This window comes from Gambusia affinis, linkage group LG01, assembly GCF_019740435.1.
Source record: "Gambusia affinis linkage group LG01, SWU_Gaff_1.0, whole genome shotgun sequence".
NCBI classification, from domain to species: Eukaryota; Metazoa; Chordata; class Actinopteri; order Cyprinodontiformes; family Poeciliidae; genus Gambusia; species Gambusia affinis.
In genome coordinates this window covers 21,175,228-21,190,580 of record NC_057868.1, presented here as the reverse complement: position 1 = coordinate 21,190,580, position 15,353 = coordinate 21,175,228, and the positions used below count along the sequence as shown (strand labels likewise).

At 40.4% G+C, this 15,353-nt stretch overlaps 2 protein-coding genes across 2 annotated transcripts in view; one reads left to right on the top strand and one right to left on the bottom strand.

The window, feature by feature from the left end:
• Nucleotides 1–7,985, top strand: part of celsr3 (cadherin, EGF LAG seven-pass G-type receptor 3) — a 105,298-nt gene extending 97,313 nt beyond the window's left edge. Inside the window, 7 exon segments of the mRNA XM_044142065.1 lie at nucleotides 561–658; nucleotides 1,777–1,868; nucleotides 2,292–2,465; nucleotides 4,189–4,326; nucleotides 4,329–4,352; nucleotides 4,901–5,960; nucleotides 7,057–7,985. Of these exon segments, the coding sequence (XP_043998000.1) occupies nucleotides 561–658; nucleotides 1,777–1,868; nucleotides 2,292–2,465; nucleotides 4,189–4,326; nucleotides 4,329–4,352; nucleotides 4,901–5,960; nucleotides 7,057–7,084 (1,614 nt within the window). The 3' untranslated portion in view covers nucleotides 7,085–7,985.
• A 3,440-nt stretch (nucleotides 7,986–11,425) lies between these two features.
• Nucleotides 11,426–15,000, bottom strand: LOC122831851. The gene is made up of 4 exons (XM_044118362.1): nucleotides 14,720–15,000; nucleotides 13,830–13,876; nucleotides 13,532–13,700; nucleotides 11,426–13,110 (listed from the first exon to the last, which is right to left on the bottom strand). The coding sequence occupies exons 1-4, from the start codon at nucleotides 14,922–14,924 to the stop codon at nucleotides 12,749–12,751; spliced, it is 783 nt and encodes a 260-aa protein (XP_043974297.1). The 5' UTR covers nucleotides 14,925–15,000; the 3' UTR covers nucleotides 11,426–12,748.
• Between the last annotated feature and the right edge of the window lie 353 nt (nucleotides 15,001–15,353).

Below are 15,353 nucleotides of genomic sequence, written 5' to 3'. Positions count from 1 at the left end.
TCCCTTTTTGATTTTGAGAGGCAAATAAATCTCAGTTCATGCAAAATTACCTATCTCAATATTGATATTTAGTGAGGATCAAATGAAGTCGATATCCCTTTAAAACTATCTGAAAGGATTTTACTTTAGTGCTGAAGTAACATCGCAGATGCTTAGAGTATATAGGGAGGTTGGCCAGATCTAATGTGGAATGTAATGCTTTACTTATGTGCTTATAAACCAATTATGCACATGATGGCTTCAAAACAAATATGGGGAAAAAAATGAAAAGCTATGCAGGGTTTCTTTATGTAAACAAATGTTGTCAGACACATTAACACAACAGAGCATTTTAAGAACGGCTTCCTTTCATGCTACAAAGAGTTAATTTCACAAGATCTTATGAAACTCCTAGATAATATCCAGATGTTAATATATGGCAAGAAAAGTCAGGAAGAAAAAAATACTATTTAGCACATTGACACTGGCATTTTGCTTATCCTTTTATTCATTCAACTAAAGACATTTTTGAAATCTTGACGTCCTCCAGTGTGAATCAGTCATGTTTTGTGTGTGTTCAGACTCAGAATCCCTACCATAATGCATCTCTGTTGGAGCAGAGTGGGTTGCACCGCATCACCCTGGGAACCTCCACCGTCTCCTCTGTCAGCTCTGCCAGGTATTCATCAAACCGTTTACACACTTTTACCAACATACTAGAAATCAGTCTGCTTTGAAACACTTACAGACTTTGAGTAGTTTAATTATAACCCTGATAAAGGTGTTCACAAAGCCTCAAGATTAATTATTTGTTTTATTTTTATTCCTGTAGCATTATTTTTCTAAAATTAAGTCCTGTAATGTGAGTACAATTATTCAGAAATATCTTTGTTGCCATGTTCAATTTACAGTTCAGGTAAGTTTGTTATTCTTAACCATTGTGTGCCACAGGGTTATGTTCTTGGTCCTATTTTATTTCTGGTTTATTTCATTTCTTTATATCACCTTATAAAAGCTGTGTTTATAGTATATGTGTTTTAAATTCTTTTTAAACCTTCAGTTTCTGAACAATCAGTTCAGATGTACATGAAACTCTTTCATTTAAATACTGTTTAAATGAAAGAGTGGATATAGAAAGAAAAAAGCAGAAACCAATAATTCTACCATCTGGGATTTTAAAACAACTCTAACTGCATACATATATATTTTTATGGTGGGAGGGGAGATCCTCCACTGAATGGATGTAAACATTTGGAAATTATATGACTTCTTTAAAAGATTAAATGGCTTTCAGGCTTTTTTATACATCTTCAGCAGTGGTGACAACAAATTGTCTCTTTGGGATATTGCTGCAAGAAGTCTACCGCATCAGCTATAGCAGACAGAACATTAAAAAGATAAACCGATGTCGACTCTGAATGACAAAGAGATCATCGTTCAAAAGGGACTGCATTGGGGGTTTGTCACATCTCTGCTGCTGTCTGACTTAGGATTAGATTGCTTCAGAGAGGAAATTCCCTGGTTAGTAAAATCCCCACTGTGTCCTTTTTTTGGGTCAGTGGAGTAAAGATGAAGAAGATTGGATTGAACAATGCACTGTACTATATGTAGAGCGACACTAATGGACTTTTAAAATGGTAGTTGATGTCTTTATGGCTCAATGATTGTCTCAGAGTTTGTATACAACACACACACACACACACACACAAGATTGTCGGATGTGCTTTAAATATATGTAGGTCTGCTGTGAGTTGTGTATGTACTCATTTGTCCTCGCTTGTCTCCTCCGCCTGTTAGAGAAAATCTGTTGGCGCGTCAGAATCTGGAGCAAAACATCGTCCACACCGGCGCGACTGACCTGGATGTAGCCATGTTCCACAGAGATGGAGGTTAGGGTGCAGACACACACACACGCACACGCACACACACGCACACACACACACCCACACACACCAATAGGGAAGGGTTCACATCAGCAGTGTCTAATTCCAGTCCTCAGGAAAGTGTGTTGCATGTTTTAGATGCGTCCCTGCCACAACACACCTGATTGGGTGGGTAAACTGCCTGCTCAGCATGTCACCAAGCTGTGCAGGTGCCTGCTAATGGGCTGTTCGTTTAAATCAGGTGTGGCGATGCAGGGAAACATGCAGAACCTCCCTGAGGGCTGGAATTCAACACTCTGGTTTCTATGACAAACTCTCTCCATTTCTTTATAAAAGTTAAACCACCTTCAGTGCATCCACGGAGAATGTTTTCAGTGCACTGTCTTACGTTTATGTCTATTCCTCATTTTTCAACCCGGCCCTGTGCAGGCGGGGATTCAGATTCAGACTCGGACCTCTCCATGGATGAGGAGCGAAGTCTCTCCATCCCTTCCTCTGAGAGCGACGACAATGTGCGTCTGCGGGGGCGCATCCAGCGGCGATTCAAGCGCTCCAATCACAGCGAGCGCCTGCTCACCGAACCCACCAACAATGGCACCAAAGGTAGACGAGCACCGTTCCTGTTTTGAATTTCTGAGCAAACTTCCTCATGAAAAGTGGGATTTGATGATAACGTTTGATGATGAACTCAGCAAACATAATTTTCCTTCTCGTGTTGGACTTTCACATAAAGTTTGTGAATATAACTTGATAAAATTCAGATGTACATTTTTGCTGTTATTTTGGGGTCCATGCAGACTCAAGACAGATATTTAAAAACAGCAAAGTCCATGGAAATCGTTCTGGCAACTTCCCTGGTCAGTCGATTCTCTCGCCTCACTGAGCTAAAAGCCATATGATGAAAACACGTAGCAGAGATTGGCACAACGTCAAACACCCAAAGCAAGAAAAATGTCAGCACAAGTTGTCACTATTGAATACCCTTCTCTTTCCGAAGCTTGTTAACTTATATCATTTTCTCATCCTCTTGACAATTGGTGAAATAAATGCCATGCTTGAATTGTTCTTCTGAAAGGCCAGATATGTTTAAATCAATAAATCCATATAAGTAATAATTTTTTTTAGCTTAATAAGCTGTTTGGATCAGTTGAACGTCATTTGGGTTTTAACCAGAACGCAGCAGTATGTTGCGAGATCCAGATGGCCAGCCGGGTCCAATCAATACATCACTGCAGTCAAATCTAAGAGCAACGCTGAGATGGCCGAAAGGTCACAGTGTGAAGGGATCCATTGACTACGACAAAGCATTAACCCCTGAAGGAACATAATATGTTGGAGGCTGTCAGCTGGGCAGCAGTTAACCTTCCATCATTCAGACAATGACGGGGAAAATGTCCCAGGCCAGGCAAATCAGATCAATAAAAATGACCACATCAACAAATCAAAATAGGCTCTTTAAACCTTGATCTGTGAACAGAGAGTTGAAAACCAGAATGTAAAGCAAACCTTCAAATCCACAGTTCAGTTCTCACCTTGTGTTTGCAGACTCGTTCTCATGACACAGCTTATTGACACTGAATGTATTTGAACTTTAATGAAAAGCACAGTGCGTCTCGTTTGATTTGATTTTCTGCATTACAAACGTGTCTACTCATAGATTATTTGCCGTAATCTGACTTGTAATTACTATTTTACACTGAGTTTGCCGAGAACTGCTTCAGTGCTTTGCAAAATTATTTATTCCTTCAAACTTCTTCACTTTTCTGAATCTATTTTGACAGAGCAACATAAAGTAGGACAAATTGAAAATTGAAGGGACCTAAGAAAGAGATAATTTTTTGTTTTTGTTTTGTTTTTTACGAGTACAAATCTGAAAAGTGTGGCATGTATTTTTATTCGGTTCCCCACATAGTGCTCTGTAGAGGCACCTTCAAATCGCAATTAAATCTCCTGACGATTTTACATGTTTATCACTTTCTTTTTGACCAGTGTGCCGTGTTTGCTGCTTTCCACAATGCTGTTTTATTTAATCACAAACAAATGGGCTCTATGTATTGATAAACAACTTCTGAAGACACTGAGCTTTATTTGTGGATAGAAAAGTAGAGTAAGGGAGACTGAACACAAATGCTTGTCAAGCTTTTCAGATTTTATTGGTAAAATATGTTGACGGCTTAATGTCAACCAGGAGAATGAATTAGTAAAAGTCTAATCCTGAAAGCAATAATGCATGATCCAGAACAGAAAACCAAAAACTCATCCTACCGTAAGTGACTAGTGGTCAACTGTAACCTAAACGAAGTCGCTCCTGTTTTTCATGCGACAGATTTGGATGGCAATGACCTTCTATCCTACTGGCCTGCTTTGGATGAATGTGACACCTTGCAGAAGTGGGGCTCAGAGCGCCCCCTGGGGGGGGATTACAACAAAGACGCCGCCAACAACAACCAGCTTGACGCAGCGCTCACCAGCCACACAGGCACCGCAAGGGTGAGAGAGACATGAAGCTACTCCTTCCCCTGTTTTGTCTTCTGCCATATAGTTTAATCAGATGCAGAAGAAAGAATTAGATTTTTTTGTTGCATCTGATTTGCGTCATTGCAAGATTTTCCTCCACAATCTGTGTCTGGCTTGATTTTCATTCATATATTAATGTCTTCAATGTATTGTCCCAAAAATGTCAATATGAAAACTTCAATTCCTACTGAAGACATCAATAGGACGTCTGAAAGTCAGACGCATAAGTAAGCTTAGGAAGTATAACTCTTTGCAGAAGAAACGACTGCTTTTCATGTCTGCCTCTGGCTGTTCATTTTTCACAACCAAAACCAGGGTTAGGGTATCCTGGTATCAGGATTCATAGCCTTTTAACAACGACTGAAGGCACACTTAAAATATTCAAAGTGTCACTGTTGTCTTCTTCTTTTCATTCTGTAATTTTCTGCACAAACCTAACATCCCATTTCTCTTTTAAATCTTCTCTTACATTCTCCTCAGCTCATATTGTTTATTCCCAGTTTCCTATTTTTCTTTGGCAGGTATCCTGAAGAATCGCCTTGGTTGCCAACCAGCACTGCAGGGTCTCTCCACCATGGGCCGGGTCCCTAGTGAGCTCAACTGGTACCGTACCTCCACACTCGGCCACAGAGGTGTTCCAGCAGCCTCCTACGGTCGCATGTACTCCGCCACCGCCGGTGCTACAGGAGGCTCTGGCTCTCTCTCCCAGCCGGCTTCCCGCTACTCCTCAAGGGAGCACCTAGACTCGCTTGCCAGGAGGCAGCTGTCCAGAGATCCCCTCGGAAGACAGACAGTCGGGGGGTCGAGAGAGCGTCTGGACTCCCGCGGCTCCAGGGATAACCTGGATCTTCTTCCCAGGAGGAGGGAACTAGGATTGGGACTAGGGGTGGGGCTCGGGGGCTTGGATCACCAACGAGTCTCATTGTCCAGGGAAAACTTGTCAGGATCCAGGGACCGACTGGACAACCATCACACCGCCAGCTTCCATGCGTCAAGGGAGGACTTGAGTGGGAATGGAGGAGCTGTAGGAGCTGGGATGGAGGGATACCTCAGTGGTTCCAGGTCCCAGTTGAACACATTAACTCGGCGGCAGGCCTCGTCGCGAGAGCACCTCGGAGGAGCTCTGATGAGCAGTAGGTCGAGGGAGCAGTTGGAGGCCAATGGGGTGGGAGCTCAGGCTCAGCCTTGTCGGGAGTGGCTCCGCAGTCTACCCCCCCGGCAGCCCTCACACCCCGACCAGCCTCTGTCCGCCTCTCCTCCTCCGCCAATCTCAGAGGAGCCACAACAAGAACAGCTACCTCCTCCAGCTCATGTCAGAGGACGCCTGGACTCTGCACCTTCATGTAGGTACCCTGGTCAGACTGTCCCCCAGCTTGCAGGTTCAAATCCAAACCCTCTGGTCCGACAGCCGTCCAGTGAACAGCTGGACATTTTATCCTCCATCCTGGCATCCTTCAGTTCCTCTGTCCTTACTCCTCCTGCTGCCTCTAACCCCGGCCCTAATGGCTCTGTCCACGGACCCTCCCCCTCCCCACCCCAGTCTACCACTCACAGCATATCCGAAGTCTCTCCCGATTCAGAGTAAGTTTGTCTGTGTGCATCATTCCAAGCCAGAGGTGACCAACGTCAGTCCTCAAGGTTCGGTATCTGCCATGTTTTCATTCTCTCCCTGGTGGTAGGAAGTACCTTCTCAGTATGTCAATGTTTTGCAGAGGTTCTCCTAATGAACCGTTGCTGGTGTGTTGAACCAGGGAAAGAACTAAAACATGCAGGATAGTGGCCCTTGAGGGCCGACTTCCTTATGTTTTCATTTTCCTCTGCATTTTGTGGTCCTGAAATAGTTTTTTAAATTTTCGGCTTACAGGCTTTAGCTCGCCTCTGAAGAACTGTCAACTTGTTTCTAAGTAACTAATGCAATTTACAAAGTGTGCAGTCTTGAAAGTTTGTTGCTCATTAAACTGGAATTATACATAGTTGTATGGATACCTGTTTGAGAATGTAGCTGCTTTGTACACATAGTACAAATAGTTAGCACCAAAACAAATTCAGCTGTTTTTCAACTTAGAACTAGAATGCTTTCAACTCAGGTGGGAAGTCAGTCTAACCCCGACTTCAGTGACCAATAACATGAGTAGCTGTTAGCTTGACTCTGAGTAACAATTAACTCTGAAGGTGGTTTCACACCTGTGGTATTTAGTCCTTTTAAAACAAACTTTGGTTCGTCTCACCCCGTGGTGCGGTGCAATTAAAGAAATTAATCAACAACGTTGGCAAATCTTCATCAGAAAAAGTTACAAATTAACAAACTCTTCAACTGATTTGAACCAAAGTAAATGAACTACAGGTGTGAAAATTCTCTTCATAATCATTTCAGTCTCAGTGGCTCTTAGTTTGACTCTAATTAGCTGTTAGCTTGAGTCCAAATCATTTTTAGCTTGAATCTTAGTAGCTTTTAGCTTGACACTAAATTCTTGCTAGCTTGATTCTTCAAACGGAAATTGTTCGCATTGCTGTAGTATATGCTCCAGGTAATGTTCATGATACAAGGACACGCCACCTTTCTTAAACCTGAAAAAAATGTAAGTTAGTATTTTTTTCATTCTGTTTTAGTGAATTGAAATTGGGAGCATTGGCGTATGAGCATTTTGATGTTCCTTTCCTTTCCCCTTCGCCTCAGAGCCCACAGGAGCGAGGGACAGTCTTGATGACAGCCTCCACACCCATTAATGCATTGCAACAGCGCTGGAACAAAGCTCAGAGGTCAAGTATGGGCCTGAACTAAATGGACACCCTGGGAAGAAGAAACAGAATTGACTCAAAGGAGACGGAAAAGATGAGAAGGCAAAAAGAAACTTTACAGACAAAAGAGAGAGTCTGTGGCAAAAGAAGTTTGTGAGTGGGTCATTTTGTGTATATCGAGTTTTTAAGTCCCACTGCTCTCGATCTATTGTTCCACGGACGTTGAATAAACCACCTAATTCTACTACCTAAGAACAGTTAGACAAAAAATAAAATTACAGACAAAAAAAAATCTTCAGATGTTACACACACATACACACGACCTAAGTCCACCCAGACCTGTCAAAACAGAAGAAGAAAAGTGTCTGTAAATAGCCTTTTTATACATTTTTTATCTTTTTCATTGAAGGTGAAAAAAATATCTTGTGAAGTTTCTTTTTCTTTTTTTTTTACGCAATCGTGTCCGTGTGTGAGGTTGTGAAAAAGGGTGAAGCGAGTGCTGTCTTGTGTGTTGCCAATGGAAGAAATTTCCTCTACAAAGTAAAAAATAAAAAATGAAAAAATAAAAAAATGAAAAAAAATTTCTCCCCAGAAATACATTTTCCTCAGAATGTTGTCCTCAAACCTTTGAAGTTCATGTAAAGCGGCAGGGGTCCGGCAATAGAGTGACGAGATTATGGAAAGACTCGGTTGATAGGGTAATATCAAAGTATCGAAAAGTGATTGTAAACAGAGGAAGGAATTATTATAGGAGAGGAGAGCTGATGGAGCAAGATGATTGTGCAAAGAAAGATTGCTAACAACACATTAGATTCAAAGATGGTTGCCTAACTACTAAAACTCAGTGACATGTGTCTTTTTTTTTTTTTTTGGAGCTGGCGCATTTAATCACGACCCGGTGCTCTCTGAAGCGGACCGTATCAATCCACTGACGTAACGGGAACATATCAGCGCAGTTTTGAAAACCTGCTGGGTGAAAGTTGATCTCGCCGTCTGCCTCTCTCCATGAGGCAGGATCGAGTAACAACCACTTTTAAGAACCCCTCAAGGTATCCTTTTACACTTTGATGCATCATGACTCAACCTGCCTCCAGGGGTAGCACAGGAGCAGCCGAGTCTCTCCAGCAGCAACCAGGAAACTCATTTCTAAAGCTTCTCATGCAGAAGCCTCTCGTCTAAATCTAAAGCCAAAGGGACATAAACCAGTGTGTTGCTCTTCGTTTAGAAAATGCTTTCTACATGGTGTGATGGCTGTAGAAGTAAACTGCTTTTGTTATAGCTATGATTTTTTATTTTTTTATTTTTTACACAAATATGAACCAAAATGAAAAATCTTTTGTTACGGAGGCCTTAGTTCTTCACTAGAATATGAACAACTGTTTGGGGTTTTATCTCACTGTGCAAACTGATTTTGGTTATGAATGACGGAAGAAAAGACAACAAATAACGAGAACAATGCTGTTGAATCCCGGGGTGCTCAAATATTTATTGAAGACATGAAAGCATTCTACCTGAATATGTCAGCTCACGTCTTTAGCATCTTTTCACTCCCAGACGCTCCCTAAAGGAAATATTCCATACAGGAAGCACTTATTTTCAAATCTAATCAGGCTTCAAAATGTTCACCGGGAGCTCAGATAAAGTGTTTCCTTCTCTTGCAGACCGATTGTCTTTTCCTTCCATTTGGAGGACTAATGGAGAGGAGGTATCATTTGAGGTCAGTCGAAGCATCTGCTGCCGTGCGTTGGCTAACAAAAGGAAAGAAGAGGCGTCAGCAGTGTCGGCGCTAAAAGCTATCTTTTTTTTTCAGATGTAGGTATTTGAATCAGCTGCTGATTCTTTCACACTGATGTCTGCAAAAGCAACGAGTTCAGGATTCTTAAGTGAGGTTCTTTTGAAAAGTCACATTGTGTTATATCAGTCTCGGTTTCTTCTTTTAGTATGAATTCACATGAGTTGGTCCTAATGGCTCAAGCTAACAATTACTCTTAAATGTTGAATCACTCAACTGCTGCCATTTTTTTTCCAATTAGGTGGATACCAGTGACCCAATGACTGAAGGATATGAAATGAACAGGAGGTGGTGCGCCGCCATTAATCTTCCTGTGTGAAACATGAAAATTCTTTCAGAGTACTGGAGAAATAAAAGTTAAACCAGTGCAAAAATAAAAATACAGTTGGAAATAAAAATGTTTGCTGTGTACTCCGCTTTACTCTTGTGTTGGGCAGCTAATCTGATCTGAAACACTTTAGATGTAGCACTCATGCTTCTTATAGGAAGATCACTGGCAACAGTGCCTCCATTCTTTATGACAAAAAAAGCAGGAATTTAAACACGTGGAATTATAAATCTGATGTATTGTTTGCATGCACTGCTTTGACATTTTTGAGATCTGAAATGTTTAAGATGGTAAATTTGGATCTTGATTCCTCTTAGACTATAAGTTAGCTTCGGCCTACAGAACCAGCTCATCTAATTTACACTAAATGATGATAAGAGGGTTATGGGCATCAGGTAAAATGGTTACTGCCAATATGCTCTCAATCTTGAACCCTTAAAGCAAAAAACACATCTTCAGATGTATGAATGAAAAAGAGGTGTTTGTTAAAACAATTTGGCCAAAGTTTGTCTGAATGAGCAAGATCTTAGTTTAACAAAGAATAGACACAAAATACAAGTCCAACAGAATGGACACGTAAGACAATGGATGTTACAAAGCTAGACATAATCAGTAGGAGGATAAACTGGGTCAGAAATCATGTCTGTGTTGTAAAACGTGTAGCTGCAGGGAGGAAGGCGTGGACACCGCTCGTCACGGAGACAGAAATACAGAAAAGAGGAGGGAAATGCAGACAGGGGAGATAAAGACGCGCATCACAAGCAAACGCGTATCTTCCCGCTCTGACTGTATCTCTGTCAGCCCCGTCTCCTCAGAACGTGACACCAAATCTGTTCCTGACAGGATTATTGCCAAAAATGTTCCTGCTGGGGGAATGCCACCTATCAGCTAGTTAAAGAAACAGTCCACCTAAAAGTAATAATGATTTTTTTTTTCATTTTCACCATTTTCCTGAGATCAATTTTATTTAGAGATAATTTATTGACATTTTATGAAAGAGTTGGTTTTTTTTTTTTTACAATTTCTTTTAAATTGTTTTTATTTTTAATCACTAATGTCTTTCCTTTTTAAACCCAAATGTTCCCTTTTTTTTCTTACACACGTGACTTTTATTTATTGTTAATTATGATGTTAACTATGTTTCTCAAGGCCACAAGTTCCCAGTTTGACGAACAATGGGGGAATGTGTTAAGATAAATGTTTATGTGTAAACAGCAAAAATAAAATCTAATGCCAGGCACAAGTACAGGACCTGCAAGGACCTGCCAAAACCAACAGACTGCAGTCAGTTAAGGTTATATTTATCTTCTTTAAATGGCTCACTTGGGTATGATGAATGTGTGATTTACTATTGCAGCGACGCCTCATCGCAAACCTGCACAAAACTGATCATTTGTCTGCTTAGACACTCTGTCGACTTATCAGTAAAGGGGAGAGAACCAGAAAAACAAAACTACAACTCCCAGATAATTTGTTTTAAACCAACAGAAGCCATAGAAGAAGAGCCAGAGAGGGCAGATTTGAGTCGAAAATGTTGTCATCTGTTCTGGAGACTGAAAAGGAAAACAAAGGGGAGGGGGGAGAACGGCAGGGGAAAGGTGGCAGAATGATGAGAGATTGTATTTGTTGGCTTGTGTGTTCATTATGAGATGCCTTCTGTCCCGCCGTCGGGACAGAAACAGCTGTTCCCCTGTTTTCGCAGAAAAACAAGAGAAATGTTGGACATTAAAAAAAAAAGACTTATTCCTACCAGACTGTGTGTGTTTATATTCTGTCTGTAATTGTTTCATATTCATGAGGACATTTTAGGGAGTGAGGAGAGGACACATTCTGACAGAGCGGTTTTTTGTTTGTTTGTTTTCTTCCTTTTCTCGTGCAGGTGCTTCTTGTAGACTTGTTTTGGTTCTCAAAGTGCTCAGATGCCAACTTAATACAGTCAGCTCTGTTACAATATCATCGTTTCTCAGATAAAAAGTAGATTAACATGTGAGGCAAACTTTTAATGCAGCTCTTTGCAAAATGATTCACATCACTTGGACTTTTTGACATTCAGTTCCATTTTGTGCAGCAGATGCACTAAAAGTAGTGCATAATTGCAAAGTGCAAATAAATTCAGCCGCTTTTCATGTCTGCAAATAACTCCTTTCATTATCAGGTTCTTGACCTAAAGTCAGTAAAACGACTGAAGTGGGAACAGCAAATACTAGCGCACAATCTCAGTAATTTCATGGTTGCACCAAGTTATTCATGTTTTCACTAATAAGTAACTAAAGTCAGTTTAGTAATAGAATGATGCAACAGACCCACAAAAAAAATGGTCAAGTCTCTGAAGGAAATTTTACTATTCATTCCTTTGTTTATCAAGATTACACTTTTTGAACCGACACATGTTGATTTTAACAGCAAAATCTAATAACATGCTCAATAAGAGTGTTAAAAACTGCATTTAGAGACGATCGATGAATTCAGAATAAATCGAATGCATCAGTTGAAGCAACTATAAAGAACACATTACCTTAAAAGAAAAATGCAACAAAACAAAACAATGCCATTATGTAAAAAAAAAAGAAAAAAATGCAGATGCAGCATTTTGTTGTGGTTAATGTGCATTTCACAAAGTAATCAAATATATATTTGTTTCTACTTCACAACATTATTGTGCCTTTTTGTGTTTAAACATTAGTACCACATTCACTTTAGAACTGCTTGGTTCCAAATAAGAGTTGTGTTGTTTTTTTTTTTAAAGGAAAGCAGTCACACAACCAGCCGTCACACACAAATCTATGCATTCCTGCACGTGCACATGCATTTCTGTACTTGTGTAGAGCTTCATCAAGTCCAGAGAACTCCAAAACACTACAATCATTCACCCATTCACGTGCTTCAGCGCCACCGGGAGCTCTGACCGCCACCGGGCAGGCGAAGCGTTTTGGCCAAGAACACAACGACCGAGACAGACGGAGTGAGGATTCAAACCGACAACTGTCACTGCCGTATGTCACAGTGCATATGGCATCATTGTTGCAACAAGTTATTCATGTAAAACTTCCAGACTCAGCCTTTACTTTCACTTTAAAATATAAAATGCTAACATTCGCTAAGACTGTATGGCAGATTATTCTACAAGAGATGATAAAAAAAAAAACAACCGAATAAAGGATGCAAGGACGCAGGAAAGACAGGAAGGAGGTAGGACACGAGGACAGAAGGAAGGATGAATGAAGGAAGGTAGGACATGAGGGAGGGAAGGAAAGACAAATATTTAGATTTTTTTTTTAGTTGTCTCCATTCTTGGAAAAACAAACTGAATCAAATTCCAGATTTTTCCAGACCAGCTAGGAACCCATAGGTGGTGTTCCATATTGTGAATGTCCAATCAATGACTTTTGATGCCCACAGTCTATTTTCACTAACCCACACCAGAACCTCCGATATAGAAATCTATCAAAAATAGTCCCAAAGATTATAGACAAACACCACGAGAATGAAACAAGTATGAAACAGATCAGATCAACCGTTGAGCTCAGAAATTTTTTCCTCTTCTTCACCACTGCTGGACGAGGACGGTGGCACGTCTTCACCCAGCCTCTTTAGTTTGGCCTTGTAATAGGCCTTCTTCATCCTGAAGGCCTTCTCCTTCTGTCGAGCTGCTTTCCTTTTCTCCCTGACCAGCTCCTGTTCCCAGGCAAGTACCTTCATCCGGTTTTCCCACTCCAGGATCTTCATCTGATCCAGCTGCTCCAAAGCTTCTGTCCGCTGCTGAAGCTCCAGTCTTGAAAAGTCCACAGAGTCATGAGGGGTCAGGCGGCGGCTGACCTCCTCCTCCTTGATGTCGGACGCATGAAGCTGATGGTTGATGGTTCTCGAGGTTCCTGTGTGGATGGAGGTGACAAAGGAAACTCAGGTATAAAGTTGTGTAAGCCAAAACAACTGGGGGGCTATTTCACTGGTGGTTCACTGTTCAGGGTGATTCAGATCTTCAAACTCTCCAGACTTAAGCTGAAATAGTAACCTTTGTACACAGATTCTTTAACAAAGTCTGATTTAGTAGAGCTGTATATCATGCAGAGCTTCAGTGCATTCATTTTGGTGAAAGTCAGCTTTCTTTCATTCTGAAATCTATCCATTAAATAAATTCAAACATAGTTTTTTTTTTTGTTTTTTATTATTTCTCACATAAAATAAACATTTCTAATCAGGTTAGTAAATGATTGGCTAGTGAGACAAAAACAAATGTCTCAACAGTAAGGTTAAAATACTTGATCTTTATTGTAGGTCTTTATCAGCCAGTACCTGGGACTGTGAAGTACGCAACAGGGAAGGCTGCATCCTGCAGCTCTGCATTGTGGGAGCTGGAGTTCGTAGAGGGACTCTGATGCAGGTCTGACCAGTCGCTGCCTGTGATTCTGTCCAAAGCTTCACGCTGGAGGGCAAGGGCCATTTGCTCCTTGCTCTTCTCTACCTAATAGGGAGGCAGCGGGCAATAAAATTCCCTCTTACGAATCCAATAGTTATGATTTATGAGCAACTTAGAATTTATTAATATCACTTAAATGAATTTAAACCAGAAAAAAATAACTTATATGTTTACCAGATTTGTGTTGCCGTTCATCTGTCTTGCATCGCCTATTAAACCACCTGCAATAATAGACAAAAAGGACAGAGACAGATGGAGAAGGTCTGAAGGAAAATGTATCTCAGAACAGTTTGCAAAGAGCGCCTCCATCTGGTGGACGCAGGCATAACATTATACTTAGGTTTAAACAATTGTTGCAGTAAACAATTCAATTGCTTACTACAATAAAAAACAATTGCAGTCAAAATTCACAAAACTACAACCTACTGAAAAAAATATCAGATATTAAGAAATAATAGTTTTTACAAGTTATTATTTATAAACATAATAGTTTAACCCAGAAAGACTTAGGCAAAGGGGGATTGTTACTAGCCGCTGCTCAGGTGTCTCTCTCTGTTGATGATCACGTTTATTTTACAAGCTTTATTCTGTGTAACCATCTCTGATCTACTGGCTGCTGGTGTCCATAGACACACCTGCTCATCATATCCATAGCGCTCTATCTTTTTAGACTTCAATCCAATTATAAATCATATTTTATTAAATCATATTTAAGGGGAATTGGTAATATTGCAAAAAGCAGCTGGCATTTGTTTTTCTAAAACTGTTTTAACATAAATCATTATGAGTTTGAAAACAGGCAAGCCGCAGCATTCACGCTGACTTTGTTCATGCCGTGAGTTATGCCACTTGGTCAAAAACTCAAGTCCTCCACATCCTAGTATGCATGTGTGCTGACAAAGGTGCTGGTGCATCGTCTCAACTGAACACTGCAGAGACTCTGGTTGTGATTGACGACCAAATACTTCTGATAAGAGTTAAACAAACACACACAACGCGTCCCATTCAACATACGTTATTACAAGTAATTTTTCTGTCAAAAACACAGAGGGAGGCGTACTAACCTTCCAGCAGCTTTCGGACCGCAGCTTTGTGGCCAGCTCCGCCTGCGTGGCTGGTGAGAGCAGCCTCGCCCATGGTCTGAAGTTTGATTGATTTACAGCAGGCCCTGCACCGAGCGAAATGAATGTCATCGGCGTCTTTGACCAGCCAGTCCTTAAAAGCGTCCTTTGTCAGCCAGGAGTCCTGGAATTTACATTTCCCAGGCATTGTTAGCTTCAAAGTTAGCTGGACCGCTACCTAACGCGGACAAGAATCCTATTTACAGTATTTTGCCATGTGATGCGTTTAGGTCCTCTGTGAAAGTGTGGTCAAAGTAGTATTCAATCAGATATTTAATAATAATAATAATAATAATAATAATAATAATAATAATAATAATAATAATAATAATAATAATAATAATAATAATATCACGTAAAATATTATATAAATGACACTTAGGTAATGTAATAGATAAATGCACAATCGATTGATTCATAAAACATAATACCTATTTCAACTATTCCATATGTGTCATTATTTTTAAAAAGATAAATAAAACCACATACATTAAACACCTTGTTATTACACACAATCACTCATAATTATTCATATAAAAAAACAATCTGTGAAAGAAGCCAGAAATTTGGGTGATGA

Coding starts and splice junctions, on each gene's coding strand:
- LOC122831851 (XM_044118362.1), bottom strand. CDS start 14,924: ATGCCTGGGAAATGTAAATTCCAGGACTCCTGGCTGACAAAGGACGCT. Junction 13,877..14,719: donor GGTCCGAAAGCTGCTGGAAG/GTTAGTACGCCT, acceptor CTATTATTGCAG/GTGGTTTAATAGGCGATGCA. Junction 13,111..13,531: donor TGCGTACTTCACAGTCCCAG/GTACTGGCTGAT, acceptor CCATCCACACAG/GAACCTCGAGAACCATCAAC.